General features: G+C 37.6%; 2 protein-coding genes across 3 annotated transcripts; one reads left to right on the forward strand and one right to left on the reverse strand.

The window, feature by feature from the left end:
• Positions 1-1,041: 1,041 nt before the first annotated feature.
• On the forward strand, positions 1,042-12,720 carry LOC137719467 (tripeptidyl-peptidase 2). Of its 2 annotated transcripts, none has more exons than XM_068458504.2 (34): positions 1,042-1,377; positions 1,630-1,708; positions 1,796-1,869; positions 2,074-2,183; positions 2,298-2,378; positions 2,854-2,940; positions 3,020-3,162; positions 3,385-3,535; positions 3,617-3,739; positions 3,970-4,053; positions 4,168-4,355; positions 4,464-4,638; positions 4,743-4,864; positions 4,956-5,035; positions 5,413-5,471; positions 5,812-5,966; positions 6,564-6,742; positions 6,832-6,944; positions 7,012-7,182; positions 7,558-7,686; positions 7,795-7,895; positions 7,981-8,098; positions 8,279-8,358; positions 8,648-8,720; positions 8,870-8,955; positions 9,034-9,085; positions 9,160-9,294; positions 9,449-9,517; positions 10,071-10,163; positions 10,642-10,737; positions 11,093-11,191; positions 11,349-11,441; positions 11,947-12,120; positions 12,443-12,720. In XM_068458504.2, exons 1-34 carry the CDS (start codon positions 1,191-1,193, stop codon positions 12,599-12,601), a joined length of 3,918 nt encoding a protein of 1,305 aa, XP_068314605.2. In that variant the 5' UTR covers positions 1,042-1,190; the 3' UTR covers positions 12,602-12,720. The 2 variants fall into 2 exon arrangements, with proteins under 2 accessions (XP_068314605.2, XP_068314604.2); XM_068458503.2 differs by having other exon boundaries at positions 1,051-1,377; positions 11,938-12,120.
• On the reverse strand, positions 12,227-15,474 carry LOC137719468 (cytokinin hydroxylase). The gene is made up of 4 exons (XM_068458505.2): positions 14,768-15,474; positions 14,405-14,634; positions 13,704-14,291; positions 12,227-13,369 (listed from the first exon to the last, which is right to left on the reverse strand). Exons 1-4 carry the CDS (start codon positions 15,033-15,035, stop codon positions 12,941-12,943), a joined length of 1,515 nt encoding a protein of 504 aa, XP_068314606.2. The 5' UTR covers positions 15,036-15,474; the 3' UTR covers positions 12,227-12,940.
• Positions 15,475-15,914: the final 440 nt, after the last annotated feature.

A 15,914-nucleotide genomic window follows, 5' to 3' on the forward strand; every position in this document is an offset into this window, starting at 1 on the left:
TCTTCAACATTATTTGACCTGAGATTCTTGTTGGGCTTGAACATTTATCTGGCCCAAAATTCTTACTATTTAGTAAACATGACGTTGAAAATTAAAAGAAAATGAAATAATTGAAGTTTACTCCCACTCTACAAAATCTTACGTGAAATTTTCACATCATACAACTCCTCGTTCAATTTTACTTAATTTCAAGGAAATTCTCCCTCTTACAACTCAAGTCTTTGTTGTTTTTGAACGTTAAATCATTGACTGTTTATTAGACTTTTTGTTCATCTAATATATTTTTGGCACAATTTGTTTATATGCTTGACATTTCAAACTCAATACATTTACTTAAGTTAAAAGTTTCGCAAACTCTCAGCCGTTCAAGACAAAAAGATTATTAGAAAAGTGACCCACGAGACACGGAATATTTTGCATTGAAAATAGATATTCAACGCATGCACAAAAATTATATCAGATTCCTCCCCTTACGTAAAATTTTGTTTTTTTTTTAATTGAAAATTAATTTCACCAGATTTCTTGAAAATACTTTATTTCAAGGGCTTCCTTGGTATTTCAAACACCAAAAAAGAAAGCTCCCATCCCATCATTTGCAACCCATGCAAGGACAAACAAGTAATTTTGCACGCACGAGAACCACGTCACCCATTGGACGTCCAACAAAACGGAAAAGGATCCTTTTTTTTTTTTATAGAAATTTTAAGAATTCCGTGATCTTATCCGTTCATCGTATATTGTGCAAGCAGCATTTGTTAAGTACTATTCATATTTAATTTTAAATTTTAAAATAATTTCTGACTGTACAATGTACGATGAACGGATGAAATTACGAGATTCTTCATTTTCCAAACAAACTTGGAAGCCATGAAGATTCCAATCCAAGCTGGGAAGCCATAAAGATTCCACAGCTGACAATCCGCCGCATTCCACGCCACATAACCGCTGCCTTTTGCAAACCGAATTACCAAACCGCCCTTCTTAAATTTAAGATGCAAAATCCTGTTATTTTATTCAGATTGCCGCATTTGCCCTCGTCGCGACTCTTACATCATTCGTCATTTCTCACACTCATTATCACGCACACAAATCTCGGCAAAGCGAGAAGACCGAGAGCGAGAAGACTGAGAGCGAGAGAGTGGAGTGGCTACAGCAGCAGCAGAAGTTGCAGTGGTGGTAGGGTGAGGGAAATGCCTTGCTCTGCAATCGGCGGTGCTGGCGGAGGCGGTGGGGACAGTAATGGTGCTTTGAGCAATTTCAAGCTAAACGAGTCCACGTTCTTGGCCTCCCTCATGCCGAAGAAAGAGATTGGCGCCGATCGATTCATCGATGCGCATCCTAACTACGACGGCCGCGGCGCCCTCATCGCTATCTTCGGTAACTTATTCAGTTCAATCGCTTAGTTTCCGTTTGGAAGCAAAGAAAATTATAGAAAGGTTGCTCTAATTCTAAACTTATATTTTCTGTTTGATTCATCTAAGAAGAAAGAAACGTGTGATTATAGCTGTGATTTGGTGTAATTACGAAAATTAGTTCAGAATTTAGTTGACAGAAGAAAGAAAGTATTGGATTGATATTCTGAGCTGAGGAAATTAAGCTGTTGAAACTTGAACTGAAACTTTGAATCAGATTCTGGAGTGGATCCAGCTGCTTCTGGATTACAAGTTACGTCAGACGGAAAGCCGAAAGTCCTAGATGTTCTTGATTGGTAACTATGATTAAACTAATTTATCTGAGCAAAGAATTGGTATTTACTAAAACCCTTGATTTAATCTGATACCTTCTGTTTTTTCAGCACCGGGAGTGGTGATGTTGATACTTCGAAGGTAGTCAAGGCCGATGACGATGGTTGTATTCGTGGAGCTTCAGGTTATTTTCTCGATCTATTTGTGTGTATGCATGTATTTATGTTTCTTGAGCTTTGTAGCCTGTGTTTATATGTTTGGTTGACCGGGTTTCGGAGTTTATACGGACATCTTTAGCTTATAGAAAAGAACTATCTAATTTATACAGCCATCTTAAGCCCTGTTTTCAAAATTGCCATGCGTGGTTTTAATGCAAAGTTTCATACAGGAGCATCTCTGTTTGTCAACTCTTCATGGAAAAATCCTTCCGGTGAATGGCATGTGGGCTATAAATTGGTATATGAGCTATTTACAAATACGTTGACTTCTCGCTTGAAGGTGAGCATTATGACCCATTGATTTGTTTTTTCGGATTTTCTTTGTAGTCTCTGTCATCACTTCAGATGATAATGACGAATTTTCCCTCTTTTGCTTTTATGTTTTCACTGACAGAAAGAAAAAAGGAAAAAATGGGATGAACAAAACCAAGAAGAAATTGCCAAGGCTGTTAAACATCTTCAAGAGTTTGATCAGGTTTTTGAACATGATGCTTCTTAATTTCTTTACTGGGAATAAATATGACTTACGTACTTCATCCTGTGCTGTTAATTTTGTGTAAGCATACCATAAACTCAACTGAAAGTGTTAACTAAACGAAAATGGTTATTATTCCAATTTCATGTAAAATTGTTTTCTTTTCACTGGGAAATGGCCTCTCAGTCTATTAGTTTTTATACCTTCTTGTTCAAGTTAGTTTGTTGTAATACTGTACCTGCGTAGAAAGGGGATGGATTTAACTGCTATCTATCATTTGAAATGTACATCTGTTAATGTTGGAAAGCATCTCTAACATAGTTCACCATAATCTGATCAATTCTATGTAAAGCTTTCCAGCTGCTTCCCTCAAAATACATGGTTAGCACAGGTAGTCTCCTGCATGCTTGCAGTCTCCTGCATGCTTGCATTATGTTGCTCCTAAATATGTAAGTTACTCTGTTACTATTTTCAGAAACACAGCAGATTGGATGATGTTAACTTGAAAAGAGCTCGCGAGGACCTGCAAAATAGAGTTGATTACCTACAAAAGCAAGCTGATGTGAGTGCAAAATTTATTTTAACAAAATAAAAATAAATTCCTATGCAACTCTTAATGGTAGTAATTTTTTGTCTTCTAGAGCTATGATGACAAAGGGCCTGTCATAGATGCTGTTGTATGGCATGATGGAGAAGTATGGAGGGTTGCCCTTGACACACAGACTCTTGAGGATGACCCAGATTGTGGAAAACTTGCAAACTTTGTGCCCCTAACTAATTATAGGTATGGTTGGGTTGGTTTATTGGAAGTTTTGTTAGAAAGTTGAGACAAAGAAACTTATTGTAATAAAGTATCCTAATTTTCTCAACACCACATTTTTCATCTGATTTTGAGTTGCAAATTTATTTGTCTTTGGTGTTTTAGTTTCCAGTACAGTGGCCATGATAATGGATCTATTATATAGAATTTGTTAGTTAGTAGTTACTTATATAAACTTTTTTACAGGATAGAACGAAAATATGGTGTTTTTAGCAAATTAGATGCCTGTACATTTGTTGCTAATGTGTACGATGAAGGGAATATTCTAAGTATTGTAACAGATTGCCATCCACATGGCACTCATGTTGCTGGTATCGCTACTGCTTTCCACCCGAAGGTACTATTATGCAGGCTACATTTACTGCACTTTTTTTTCAATGCTAGGGTAATATACTTATGATACATGTCTTGTTCTTAGGAACCCCTGTTGAATGGAGTTGCACCTGGAGCACAAATAATATCTTGTAAGATTGGAGACTCACGTTTAGGTTTAATGGAGACTGGAACTGGGTTGACTCGAGCCCTGATTGCTGCTGTGGAGGTGCTTTTAAATTCAATTATTTTCTAATAACTCTTAAGATAATCAACAATTTTAGTATTGCCCAAGTCTGTGGAGGTGCTTTTAAATTCTGTTATTTTCTAATAACTCTAAGATAATCAATAATTTTAGTATTGCCCAAGTCTTGTTTAGGATTCAGCATTGTGATACTAGTAGACTCCAATGCCTTTTATAGATGATTATCATGATGGCTTTTACAATGTTTTCTGCAGCATAAATGTGATTTGATCAACATGAGTTATGGAGAAGCTACACTGCTGCCAGACTATGGGCGTTTTGTTGACCTCGTTAATGAAGTATCATTTCTAAATTTGTGACTTTGTCCTTGATAACGGCTTATTTTTTTTTTCTGTCCTTTTATCTTTCATGCTCTCACACATGTTATATTCTACCCATTGGTGCTAAACTAGGCTGTGAACAAGCACCATCTGATATTTGTGAGTAGTGCTGGCAATAATGGGCCAGCATTGAGCACTGTTGGAGCACCTGGTGGTACCACATCAAGCATTATAGGAGTTGGTGCATATGTCTCTCCTGCAATGGCTGCTGGTGCTCATTGTGTAGTTGAAGCTCCAGGTGAAGGGCTTGAGTACACTTGGTATATTAACTTCCTTCTTATGACTTTCAATGTTAAACAAGAGTTCCCTCTTTCGGCTTCATTTAAGTTGGTCTTCTGGTTCCATGAGATTGTATGGTTGATATGCAGGTCTAGCCGTGGGCCAACCAGTGATGGAGCTCTTGGTGTCTGTATAAGTGCTCCTGGTGCAGCTGTTGCTCCTGTTCCTACATGGACTCTTCAGCGACGCATGCTCATGAATGGAACATCAATGTCATCTCCATCTGCTTGTGGGGGAATTGCATTGCTTGTTAGTGCAATGAAGGTACTTGTGTTATGCATTAGTAATCTTGGCGTCTGCTCTTTTGACATTGTTGGTACAAATATGTATTTTTTGGTGTAACTTCTTAAATCTATTGTTTTCTGCAGGCTGAGGGTATTCCTGTGAGTCCATACAGTGTAAGGAAGGCTCTTGAGAATACATCTGTTCCTATAGGCAGTTTGCCTGAAGATAAACTATCAACTGGACAAGGGCTTATGCAAGTTGACAAGTTAGACTTTTGATCTAAGCCTGCACTGTCTCCTACTATAGATATATGCATATAATTTTGATAGATATCTTGCTTGTTTACTGATTATCAGAGCACATGAATACCTAAGGCAGAGCCGGGATGTACCAAGTGTTTGGTATCAGATAAAGATAAACCAATCTGGTAAAACAAGTAAGTTTCATGCCCCCACTGCCTGCACACTTCATTGAAAAGCCCAGATTTGTTCGCTTGATTTAGCATGAGAATTCTTATTATCTTTCATGATGGGATAATATTCTCCAAAATTCTCTTGTGATTTTAAAAATTGTTAAAACATGTCTCCTACAGAAAAGGCTAAATTTGTCAAACTTTTGTTAGATTTGCTGATGCCCTTACTGCATGTTGGTATTAAGTCCGATATCATGGATCTTCATTTTTATAGTCAGGTTTCATTTTTAATGCACTAGTCATTAGGCTTTGGCAAGAGTTCCATGTTTGAGAACTGTTCTTTTGATTTTAGCAGTTATGTTGATGCTTCAAACTTACCTTGTTGTGTGATTTGATGACAGCTCCTACATCACGAGGAATTTACTTAAGGGAGGCTAGTGCTTTCCAACAATCTACCGAGGTGAGATTATTTTTACACCTGAGAGGCAACAAATTTCTCTGTGTAGAATGTTATCAATCTGAGGTTATGGGTTAGTTCTTTTCATTATGCAGTTGTTGCATAATTAGTGTTACCAGCTATGGCTTGATACGTGGTGACGCTATCTTGAACTCAAGAGTCAAGTTTTGTGATATGTTTATAATATCTCTTTTGATTTCAACTTGCCTCCCTCCTATTATAAGTTTACTTTCTTTTTATTTAAACTTGCTAAGATCAACTTTTGAAACATTTCTTTCGGTCCCTGTTTCCACTTTCATAGCATTTACCAATTCTATCATAGCTGATGTGGTTTTTCTAACAGTGGACAGTGCAAGTTGAACCAAAATTCCATGAAGGTGCTAGTAATTTGGAAGATTTGGTTCCTTTTGAAGAGTGTATTGAGCTACATTCCAGTGAGAAGGCAGTTTTGAGGGCTCCTGATTTTCTCCTTCTTACCCATAATGGGCGTAGCTTCAAGTTAGTTAGCACTACTTCAAATTGCCTTTTTCATATTAATTTGTCCACATGTATGCTATAATTTACTTGTTACTGTTTTTTTCTTTTTTTCTGTTAAGAATTCCCCTGGTTTTCTTCATCTGTGAAATTAACGAACTTGATGTTCTGCTATGCTAATTCACACATGTGGTTGCTATACCATTAAAGAATGCCTGAATCAGCTGTTGCATTGCATGCACTTATTTGTGTGTTGTCAAACTTTTACATTCGGCGTCATACTTTTATATTTGGCTTGGAATATAGAATAGAACATAGTTTCTTGTGAGTGTATATGCTTGTGGGAGCTGCCTTCTCTCAAATGATGGCATAGCCAATTACTTGTGAACTAGTCCCCAAAACAGAGTGAATGGGCAGGGTCTTGACCCTTATGTTGATATAAATTTCCATCATTGGAACATATATGCATCAAAATGTGCATGCACATGGAACAAAGCCGCATGTGCATAAGCTACTTGCACGATACTTTATAAATGGTTTTTGTGCTGTCGTTAGATTTTGGACAAGTTGAGTATCAGTTTATTCATCATCATTTACAAGTTCCTCTTTCGTTATTTTCAGCATAGTAGTGGATCCCACCAACGTTAGTGAAGGTCTGCACTATTTCGAACTGTATGGTGTTGATTGTAAAGCACCATGGCGCGGCCCTCTTTTCAGAATCCCTGTTACCATGACAAAGCCTATAGCTGTGATAAGTCGACCTCCACTGTTGTCATTCTCTAGGATGTCATTTTTGCCAGGTATGAGCATGCGACTTGTGTTTTTGATTGGATGGTGTGGATCATATGGACAATTCTTTCATGGTAGCAATTCCTCTTCTTGATGTTAGGCCACATAGAAAGGAGATTTATAGAAGTACCTCTTGGTGCTACATGGGTTGAAGCAACTATGCGAACATCAGGATTTGATACAGCAAGAAGATTTTTTATTGACGCTGTTCAGGTACAGCTTGCAGTTAAAACTTATATCAGATGGTCTAAATCTACATTAACATGCTTGCAATGACCAGCTATGTCCCCTGCAAAGGCCTCTTAAATGGGAGAGTGTTGTAACATTCTCATCTCCTGCTGCCAAAAGCTTTTCATTTCCTGTTGTGGGTGGTCAAACAATGGAATTAGCTATTGCTCAATTTTGGTCTAGTGGCATAGGAAGCATTGAAACAACTGTTGTGGATTTTGAGGTATGCTGTTAATATCTGGGGTTGGGATATTAAAATTGCAAATGCTTTATTGTTTACTAACCAAATTCTTTTAGCTTTCTACATTTACTGATGATGGCATGAATTTGGATTGTGGTTAACTTTCTAGATTTCTCTATTATTCTGAGGTTGCATTTTCACCCAACCGATATACTTTGTTCTATTTGTTCAACTGAATTTTTATCATTCATTGAAAGTCTATTCTGTTATTTTAGATATAAATCTAAAACCTTTAATAACTACTTAATTTTAGTTTTTTCATCAGTAATGCGGTTTCTTCAGCGACAAAAAGGCAAGAAGCATCTTATAATGAACTTCATTAGAGAGCCTTACAAATGGGTTTTGTATAACTTTCAGATTGTGTTTCATGGAATTAGCATTAATAAAGATGAAGTAGTGCTTGATGGAAGTGAAGGGCCAACCAGAATTGAAGCTGAAGCTCTACTGGCTTCTGAGACACTTGCACCGGTTGCTATTCTAAACAAGGTGAAGTTGCTTCCCTATTATAGATGATGATAGTTATACGAGTTTCTTAACTGCTCGGTACCCTTGTGTGCTAATATATTATCTTTTCCCCTTGAGATCAATTTGCAGATAAGAATTCCATACCGGCCGGTTGAGTCTAAACTTTGTTCACTCTCAACAGATCGTGACAAACTACCCTCAGAAAAACGTATTATGGCACTTACTTTAACGTGAGTTATGATCTGATGTTCATTACTTAGAAGTCTGCGCATTGAGTTTTACAGTAATAAATCCTTTCTCTTCTGGTTCATGCAGCTACAAGATCAAATTGGAAGACGGAGCAGAAGTAAAGCCTCAAGTTCCATTACTTAACAATCGCGTATATGACACCAAATTTGAGTCTCAATTTTATATGATCTCTGATGCAAACAAGGTACTTTTGAGCGTTGTTTTTGTCATAGTTGAATATGAAATTTTGATATTTTGCTACAACAGGGAAGTTAAGGATGCATTTTCCTCATCCCAATTATCACGTGTACATGTTTAATCATTGGAATCCTTTGAGTGTACTCTTTCATTAGAATTTCTTACTTTCTTCCATTTCTGATCATAGCGTATATATGCAATGGGTGACATATATCCAAGTAAATCAAGACTGCCCAAGGGAGATTACAATTTGCGGCTATATCTAAGGTATTGTCCTCTTTTTGAGACAACACATAACCAGCATGCCCATGCATGCTTTTATTTACCTGCAATTAGGACTTATTTTACTATCAATAATCATCTTTCAGTTTCCTTTGTTAGTTTGTTGAAGTTATTCTTTAATGTGAAATTATCTTAATATGAATATACCTGGCATTGTTTGCCACCATGGACATTAACACTGGAAGGCTGCATTAGGCATAAGTCAATTTTCTACTAGATTAACAAAACTTGCTGCTATTCAAACATCATCTAATACGAGGTGTTTCAACCTTAGACATGACAATGTGCAATACTTGGAAAAACTGAAGCAGCTGGTGTTGTTCATCGAGAGAAATTTGGAAGAGAAGGTAGAGTTATTCTATATAGTGATATGCTGTTCTTAATATAACTCTCTTATAATCAAAATTGTAGAAGATTATCTGTAATATTTATACCCCTGGGTCAATGCGTCTATGTTTCATTACTTATTAAATGTTCTTATTTCTTTTCAAACCAGGATGTAATCCGGTTGAGCTTCTTCTCCCAACCTGATGGCCCTTTGATGGGAAACGGTAGTTTTAAGTCTTCAGTATTAGTCCCAGGGTATGCGGCTGAATAATTTGTTCTTGTGGTTTAATGACATCATTTTGCAATGGTATTTAACTTCTTGATCTTTGGTAGGAAAAAAGAAGCATTCTATTTGGGTCCACCATCCAAAGACAAGCTTCTAAAGGTATTGTTCTATTTATATATTTATTTTTAATTTGATGTAAGCGCTGATTTTAATGCTAGTGATATGTTTTGCAGTTTTCTTCACAAGGATCTGTATTACTTGGAGCTATCTCGTACGGGAAGCTGTCATATGTTGATAAGGGAGAGGGAAAAAATCCGCTAAAGAACCCTGTGTCTTATCAGATTTCTTATATAGTGCCACCAAATAAGGTTTTATATATAATCCTCGGTGTCCTAAGACAACATTATATATGTTCTCATGTGACTGACCAGCTGACTTGAGCTTTGGTTAGATCTACTGTTTTCATTAGTTATTTAGCCAACAAAAACATGTGTGTATAAATAGTTTTCATTACAATTGCAGATGGACGAGGACAAAGAAAAAGGTTCTTCTACTTCCACCAAGCCTGTTTCTGAGCGGTTAAAAGAAGAGGTATGTAAGGCACATTAGTTTCTTAATCTGTTATGGATGCATCAGATCTTTATGCAGGTTGCTTCATCTGTTCTCGATGCATCAGATCTTTATGCGGGTTACTTCATCTGTTGTCTATGCATCAGATCTTTATACGGGTTACTTTGGGTAAAATTTGTTGGTAACTTCTGATTTTGAAATTGGAAAAGTTGAAAGCATGCTACTCATTCCCACCTTTATCCGACACTTGTGTGGACATTTGTAGTAAAATTCACTGACTTAACTAAATAATAGATATTGCTTCCTAAGGTGCTATCTTTTTCTTTTTCAAGTGGTTCATACCAATCTGAGAAACCTGATATTTGTGTGGCACTTCTAGAACTGAGCATGTGCATACAGTTACCATTATTTACGGCTTTTCAAAGTTGGTAACAGATTTGTCTAGCGAGTCCTTATTTTATTCTTTACTTTGGCATTTTTATTATAAAAGCTCCATGTCTTCCTGTCAGATTCTGAGGTTCACAAATCTTTCCACCTGAGATGTTATGCTTATTGTTTTTACTTTGTTAATCAGGTTCGAGATGCAAAGATTAAAGTTCTTGCAAGCCTGAAGCAAGATACTGAGGAAGATTGTTTGGAGTGGGAAAAATTATCGTCTTCTCTTAAGGTTAGAGTTCATATCCTCGTATTGTTATGGTATAGATTAAATGATTTAGGTGTGTATGATCAGGCATTGGCTATTTTAGGTCATTTGATGACATGTAAAGGAAGATTTTTTGAATTCAGTTTCCGGCATTGTCTATATGGTAGGGTTCTTATATTGAGTTTGCTTCATTCAATGTGGATAGTGGGCCTCTCACTTCTAAGTGCCATGTCACCAACTTTGCATATGTTACACATGGACACGACACTCACATTTGAGCTTTTAGTCTAAATCTGTTCCAGAACTATACATTTTGACCTGTTAATTTATACTTATAGTCAATGCATGTATAGATATGTATTTAATAATATATTTGGTTTCCAATTGAGCATCTGCTGATTAAGTCTGTTGAGACTAGCCATCGAAATTATCATAGTATGCTTGAGGTTTATTTAGCATCTATAACTTACTCGTTGTATGTAACTTGTGTTTCTCTTTTCAGTCTGAATATCCTAAATACACCCCACTGTTTGCAAAGATCTTGGAAGCTGTACTTTCTCGGAGCAATGACAAGGACAAAGTCTGCCATGAAAAAGAGGTAGTGTAGTACAACCATATGGCCAAGAATGATGTAGTTTTGTAAATTTTTAATCCCTTGCAAGTGAAGAAATATAATTTATGTTCCACTTTTGGAAGTTGGGAGGTTTGTTGCCAGGTGAATACCTCACCAAATGTTTTGGTTTAGGGTAATTGATCAGGGCAATCGGATCCCCATGCAAGAGTTACCCGTCTTCATTATTTTCAATACATGATGAACTGATTCATACTTTGTAAATACTGTAGGTGTATACAACCTTTCTAAGTTCAAGGTTGTGAACTTAAATGTATATGCTTGCGGGGTTTGTTTATGCGGTGATCTAATAGCTGCAGTTATCACATCCTCTGCTTTGCAGGTAATTGATGCAGCGAATGAGGTGGTTGACAGCGTTGATAGAGACGAGCTGGCCAAATTTTTTGCACTAAGAAGCGATCCCGATGATGAAGAGGCAGAGGTGTGCTATGTGTTAAATCATACTTGCTTTTCATTCCGTCTTTCTGGAAACTGTTGTGAAGATGCCAAAATTATTTCAGAGAATCAATAAATCTTACAAGATTTTTTCATAAATTTGTTTATAGGTTAATAATAACTAGTACCGATTCTTGTTATAGAAAATTAAAAAGAAGATGGAGACAACTCGTGATCAATTAGCAGAGGCATTGTACCAGAAAGGACTGGCACTGGCAGAGATTGAATCTTTGCAGGTTGGAATAGTTATTTCCTTCGAAGTACTTTCATAGTCATCTAAGGTTAATCTTCTGTTTTTAAAAGTTTGGTATAAAGTATGTGAAAGTTACACGGTCAGACTCAGATTTTATTTGAGTTGGGTCAGCATGAGGTGGTTGTATGTTTGGTTAACGTAAAGCTTACTTCTTTCTAGGATGTTGAGCTTTAAAATTGTGAGGAACTTTTGTTTTCTTCCATTTTTCACAGAAAAGCTTTTACAATTGCCATGCGGGTATGACTATACGTACTTTTTAATATGCGATCAGTTCTCCATACCTATGAATACTGACCGAGAACTCACTACACTCTTTTTTCCATTCAAGTATTACAGTCCATTTGTTTCTTATACCCATTTATTCGGTAGTGGCAACCTTCATATGCATTTATTTTAAATGCATCTCCTAATTTTCATTTATGTATCTCTAACAATTAAATGGAGTACAAACTTACCGATTATTGTTGCTGGGTGACAAGCCTGCAAAGGCTGAAGGTGCAGAAGGGGGAGAGAAGATTGAAGATCTTTTGAAACCAGGCTCAGATTTGTTTGAAAGCAACTTTAAAGAACTTCAAAAATGGGTTGAAATGAAGTCCTCCAAATACGGAACTCTCTCAGTACTACGTGAGAAACGTTCTGGAAGGCTTGGAACAGCACTGAAGGTATTTTGCTCTTTCCCATCTTAAGCTTTGGAAAAGCGCACTGCATCTCACCCAAAACCATGTATAATCTCATAGGATCAGTATCATTTGCACTTTCTGGTAGGCCTTTTGATTGAACTGCTCGAGTAATTCTAATTGTACGTCAGCTCAATAAACACATTAATATAATAAGTTCCAAGCCAATAAACCCAAAAAGAATTCAAAGCGCTCTAGAAACATACAATCTGGTCCTCTAGTCATTTGTAGTTTCAAGGTTTGTATTTCCCTGGAAATATTGTCAAAGAGGAACAGTTTTTCTAACTGATCATATTTACAAGTGCAGGTTCTGAATGACGTAATTCAAGACGATGGGGAACCTCCCAAGAAGAAGTTCTACGACCTGAAGATTTCCTTGCTCGATGAGATTGGCTGGCAACATTTGGCGGCACACGAGAGGCAATGGATGCATGTCCGCTTTCCACCAAGTTTACCTCTTTTTTAGAGTTACTCCGTTTCAATTCTCAGAGATCAAATAAATGCGAATAGTAATATCACACTAAAATGTGCTAGACCATGTGACTGATTGAGACTACTTAAAGGATAGTTTGTATGACGTTTAAATGATCGTTTCTCACATTCTCTTCTATCTGTAGTGCTGCTTGTGATTATACTCGTCTTCTGTCTTCGAAGTGAAATAAAACTTGCACGGAAGGACGGGCTGCAAATATCCTTTGCAAGTTGAACTATATGCGTATTTGTTTCTTTTGCTTTTTATTCAAGATATCAATGCTGCTACTCTCCAATAAGGATTAGGAGTGATAAGATCGTAGAACCCAAGTGCCTAGAGGGGCTGAAGTGCTAGAGGCAGGCCATAGGAAGGCCTCAGAGTGAGCTCAACGGAAGGCGAGTGGCTATAAGTTGGAGAGATGGTAAAAGAAAACCCAGTTAGAATTAGGGTTAGAACTATCTTGTACTCCAAGAAAGTCAAGTTTCTACCAATGCACATTCTCCCCCCAAACCCAAAAGGCAAGTACCCCATCTTGTGCTTGCACCCGCCGTGGATGTCGTCCTTGAACCTCTCCGGCTTGAACTCATTGACGTCCTCGCCCCACAGGGCTGGGTCGTGGTGCATGCCGACGATGTCAATCCACATGTTTGTTCCACTCGGAATGGACAGGTCGTCGCTCACTTGAATGTCGGCTTTGGCTTGCCTTTGTGCATTTGGTGCTGAAGGGTATAGTCGTAAGGCTTCATTCATCACCCATCCCATCTGCATCATTAAATTAAGCACAATCAATTATGGTGTTTGAATAAAAGCATCTTACCAGAGAAAATAAAAAGGCAAAAACAGTCCGTTTGGTGGGCTGGATGGAATTGGATCAAGGGATAGGATTTGATGGATAGTAACTTGTAAAACATGACTTGTAACCCATGTGTAAGGATAGGTTAAATAATTCACTCTATTGTGAATTTGCAACCCATCATGTCCAGTCTCGTCCATCTCACATTGTGACACAACAAACAATGGACTAGACTCAATTCCATTTTAATTGACCACAACTTATCCCATCGAGCCTACCAAACCGGGCAAAGGAAAGTTTTACCTTCTTTAGTCCGGAAAGCATGTCCACATCAATTTCTTTATTATCTCCGACCACTTCCCTACACTCCTCTCTCAATTGATGTTGCCAATCCTGGTGGGCGGCCAGAAGCAACATTGTCCATGTGATTGCCAATGCAATTGTCTCATGACCTCCAAAGAAAAATGTCTTGCACTCATCCACAAGTTCTTGTGTTGTGAAGCCTCGTTCACTCTCCTCAAGCAACAAGCCAAGCAGGTCGCACTGCGGTGTCAACCCTTTGATGGATTTTCGCCTTTCGTCAATGATTGACAAGAACAATTGGTTGATTTCTTGCCCAAGTTTTCTGGCCTCTAGGGTTTCCTTAGGGTGCATAATTGGTCCGAAAGGAACTCCCACAAGACGGTTCGTTTTGAAGAGTGTCATTTGCAAGGATCTTAGTTTTTCGAACACTAGGCGCCCACTTTGGTAGCTGATGCCAAAGCTGGTCTTGGCGATGATGTCTCCGGCGGTTGCTGTGATTTCTCTCTCGACGTCGATTTCTTGAGCACCGGAATCTTTCCAATTGTCTAGCATTTTGATGGTGGTCTCCACGATTAAGCTCGCCATTGCCTGAATTCATAAACAAAGCGAAAATGGGCAAAGCATAATATCAAGTACTGTGTCTGATATAGTATGCGTTTGCTCTGCATATATATATATATAGAAAGAGCGAAAGTGTATACCCTTAAGTTTGTTGGGTTAAAGGCAGGAGTGATAACATGGCGGTGACGAACCCAGTCTTCCCCTTCGGACATGACTAGGCCATTGCCGAACATCGGGGCTCTATCGCGTCGGAACACTGCTGGCTTCCCCCAGTTCTTTGCTGTCACCTCCGCAGACAGTTTTTTCAGTAGCTCTGGATCTGCTATGTACAAAAATGGCTCAGTCCCCAACCAATAAACGAACGTCTTTCCTGCAAATATACACAAACACAAATCAAGCATTTTATACAAATATTTATCATTTATTGACATGAATATTTGGGCATGCAAATGTGTTTTGCAGATGGTTATCAAATGGGCACTTAAACGTGTGAGTTTACTTACCGAAAGAGTTTTGCCATCGAGTAAAAAAAGGAAAAAGAGTTGAGTGTATGTCATGGGAGATATTTGAACTTCGAAAATTGGTGGTCTTCTTTTTCATCTCACTCAGATTTCCGAATGGAAACCTTGGAGAGGGACCATCCAACCCATTTTTCTTGAGCCTCCTGTACGCAAGAATTGGGAAACCCCAGAGAGAAAATATTAATCTGCAGAAAATATACAGAAGTGCCATGACGATGGCGTTGACGAAAACTAGAAGAATGGTTTCCATCTCTCTCTCTCTCTCTCTCTCTCTCTCTCTCTCTCTCTATGTCTCGTTAGTTTATCCATCTTATAAATAGAGTTTATAATATATACAATACAGGCACACAAGCCTTATTGAACTAGGAAAGTAAATCCTAAAATTTACAATTAATTACAAGGAAGGTAATCTACAATACAAGGAAGGAAGGGAATCTACAATGTAAGGAAGGGATTGTACAATACAAGGAAGTTAATCAACGATACAAGGACGGTAATCTACAAAAGATAGAAAAACTAAATGCTAAAGATCACAATTAATTACAAATCCTAAATCTACCAAACATAGGACTCCTAGAATATTTACATGAAGATCAACACTCCTCTTAAAGTTGGTGCATAGATATGAGCATGCCTAACTTGATAAGTGAGTCTTGAAACACTTTACTATATACTCCATGAGTAAGAATATCAGTATGTTGCTCTCTTGAAATTTTTTATATTTTGAGTACTCATTCTTAGTGGTCTAGTAGCATATTAGATGTGTTTACTTGTTGAACTTTCAAAATATGTCAAACACATGCTCGTTTGATCTCATGAATGTTGAAAACAGTCCAAATATACTCCACAAAGAAAAATTGTGTACTTTTGACACCTAATAAGCTTTTCATCTTTTGTACTCATTCTCAAAAGTCTAGTAGCATATTATATGTGTTTATTTGCATAAGTTTTGAAATGTGTCACACGATGCTCGTTTGATCCCATGAATGCCGAAACAGTCCAAATACACTCCAAAAAGAAAAAGTTGAGTACTTTTGACACCCATTAAGTTTTGATCTTTTGAGTACTCATTTTTAGTGGTCTAGTAGCATATAGATGTGTTTTTTGGCTTAAACGCCATAGTGTCCCA

Source organism: Pyrus communis, chromosome 1, assembly GCF_041283825.1.
Source record: "Pyrus communis isolate YQ-2024b chromosome 1, ASM4128382v1, whole genome shotgun sequence".
Classification (NCBI taxonomy): domain Eukaryota; kingdom Viridiplantae; phylum Streptophyta; class Magnoliopsida; order Rosales; family Rosaceae; genus Pyrus; species Pyrus communis.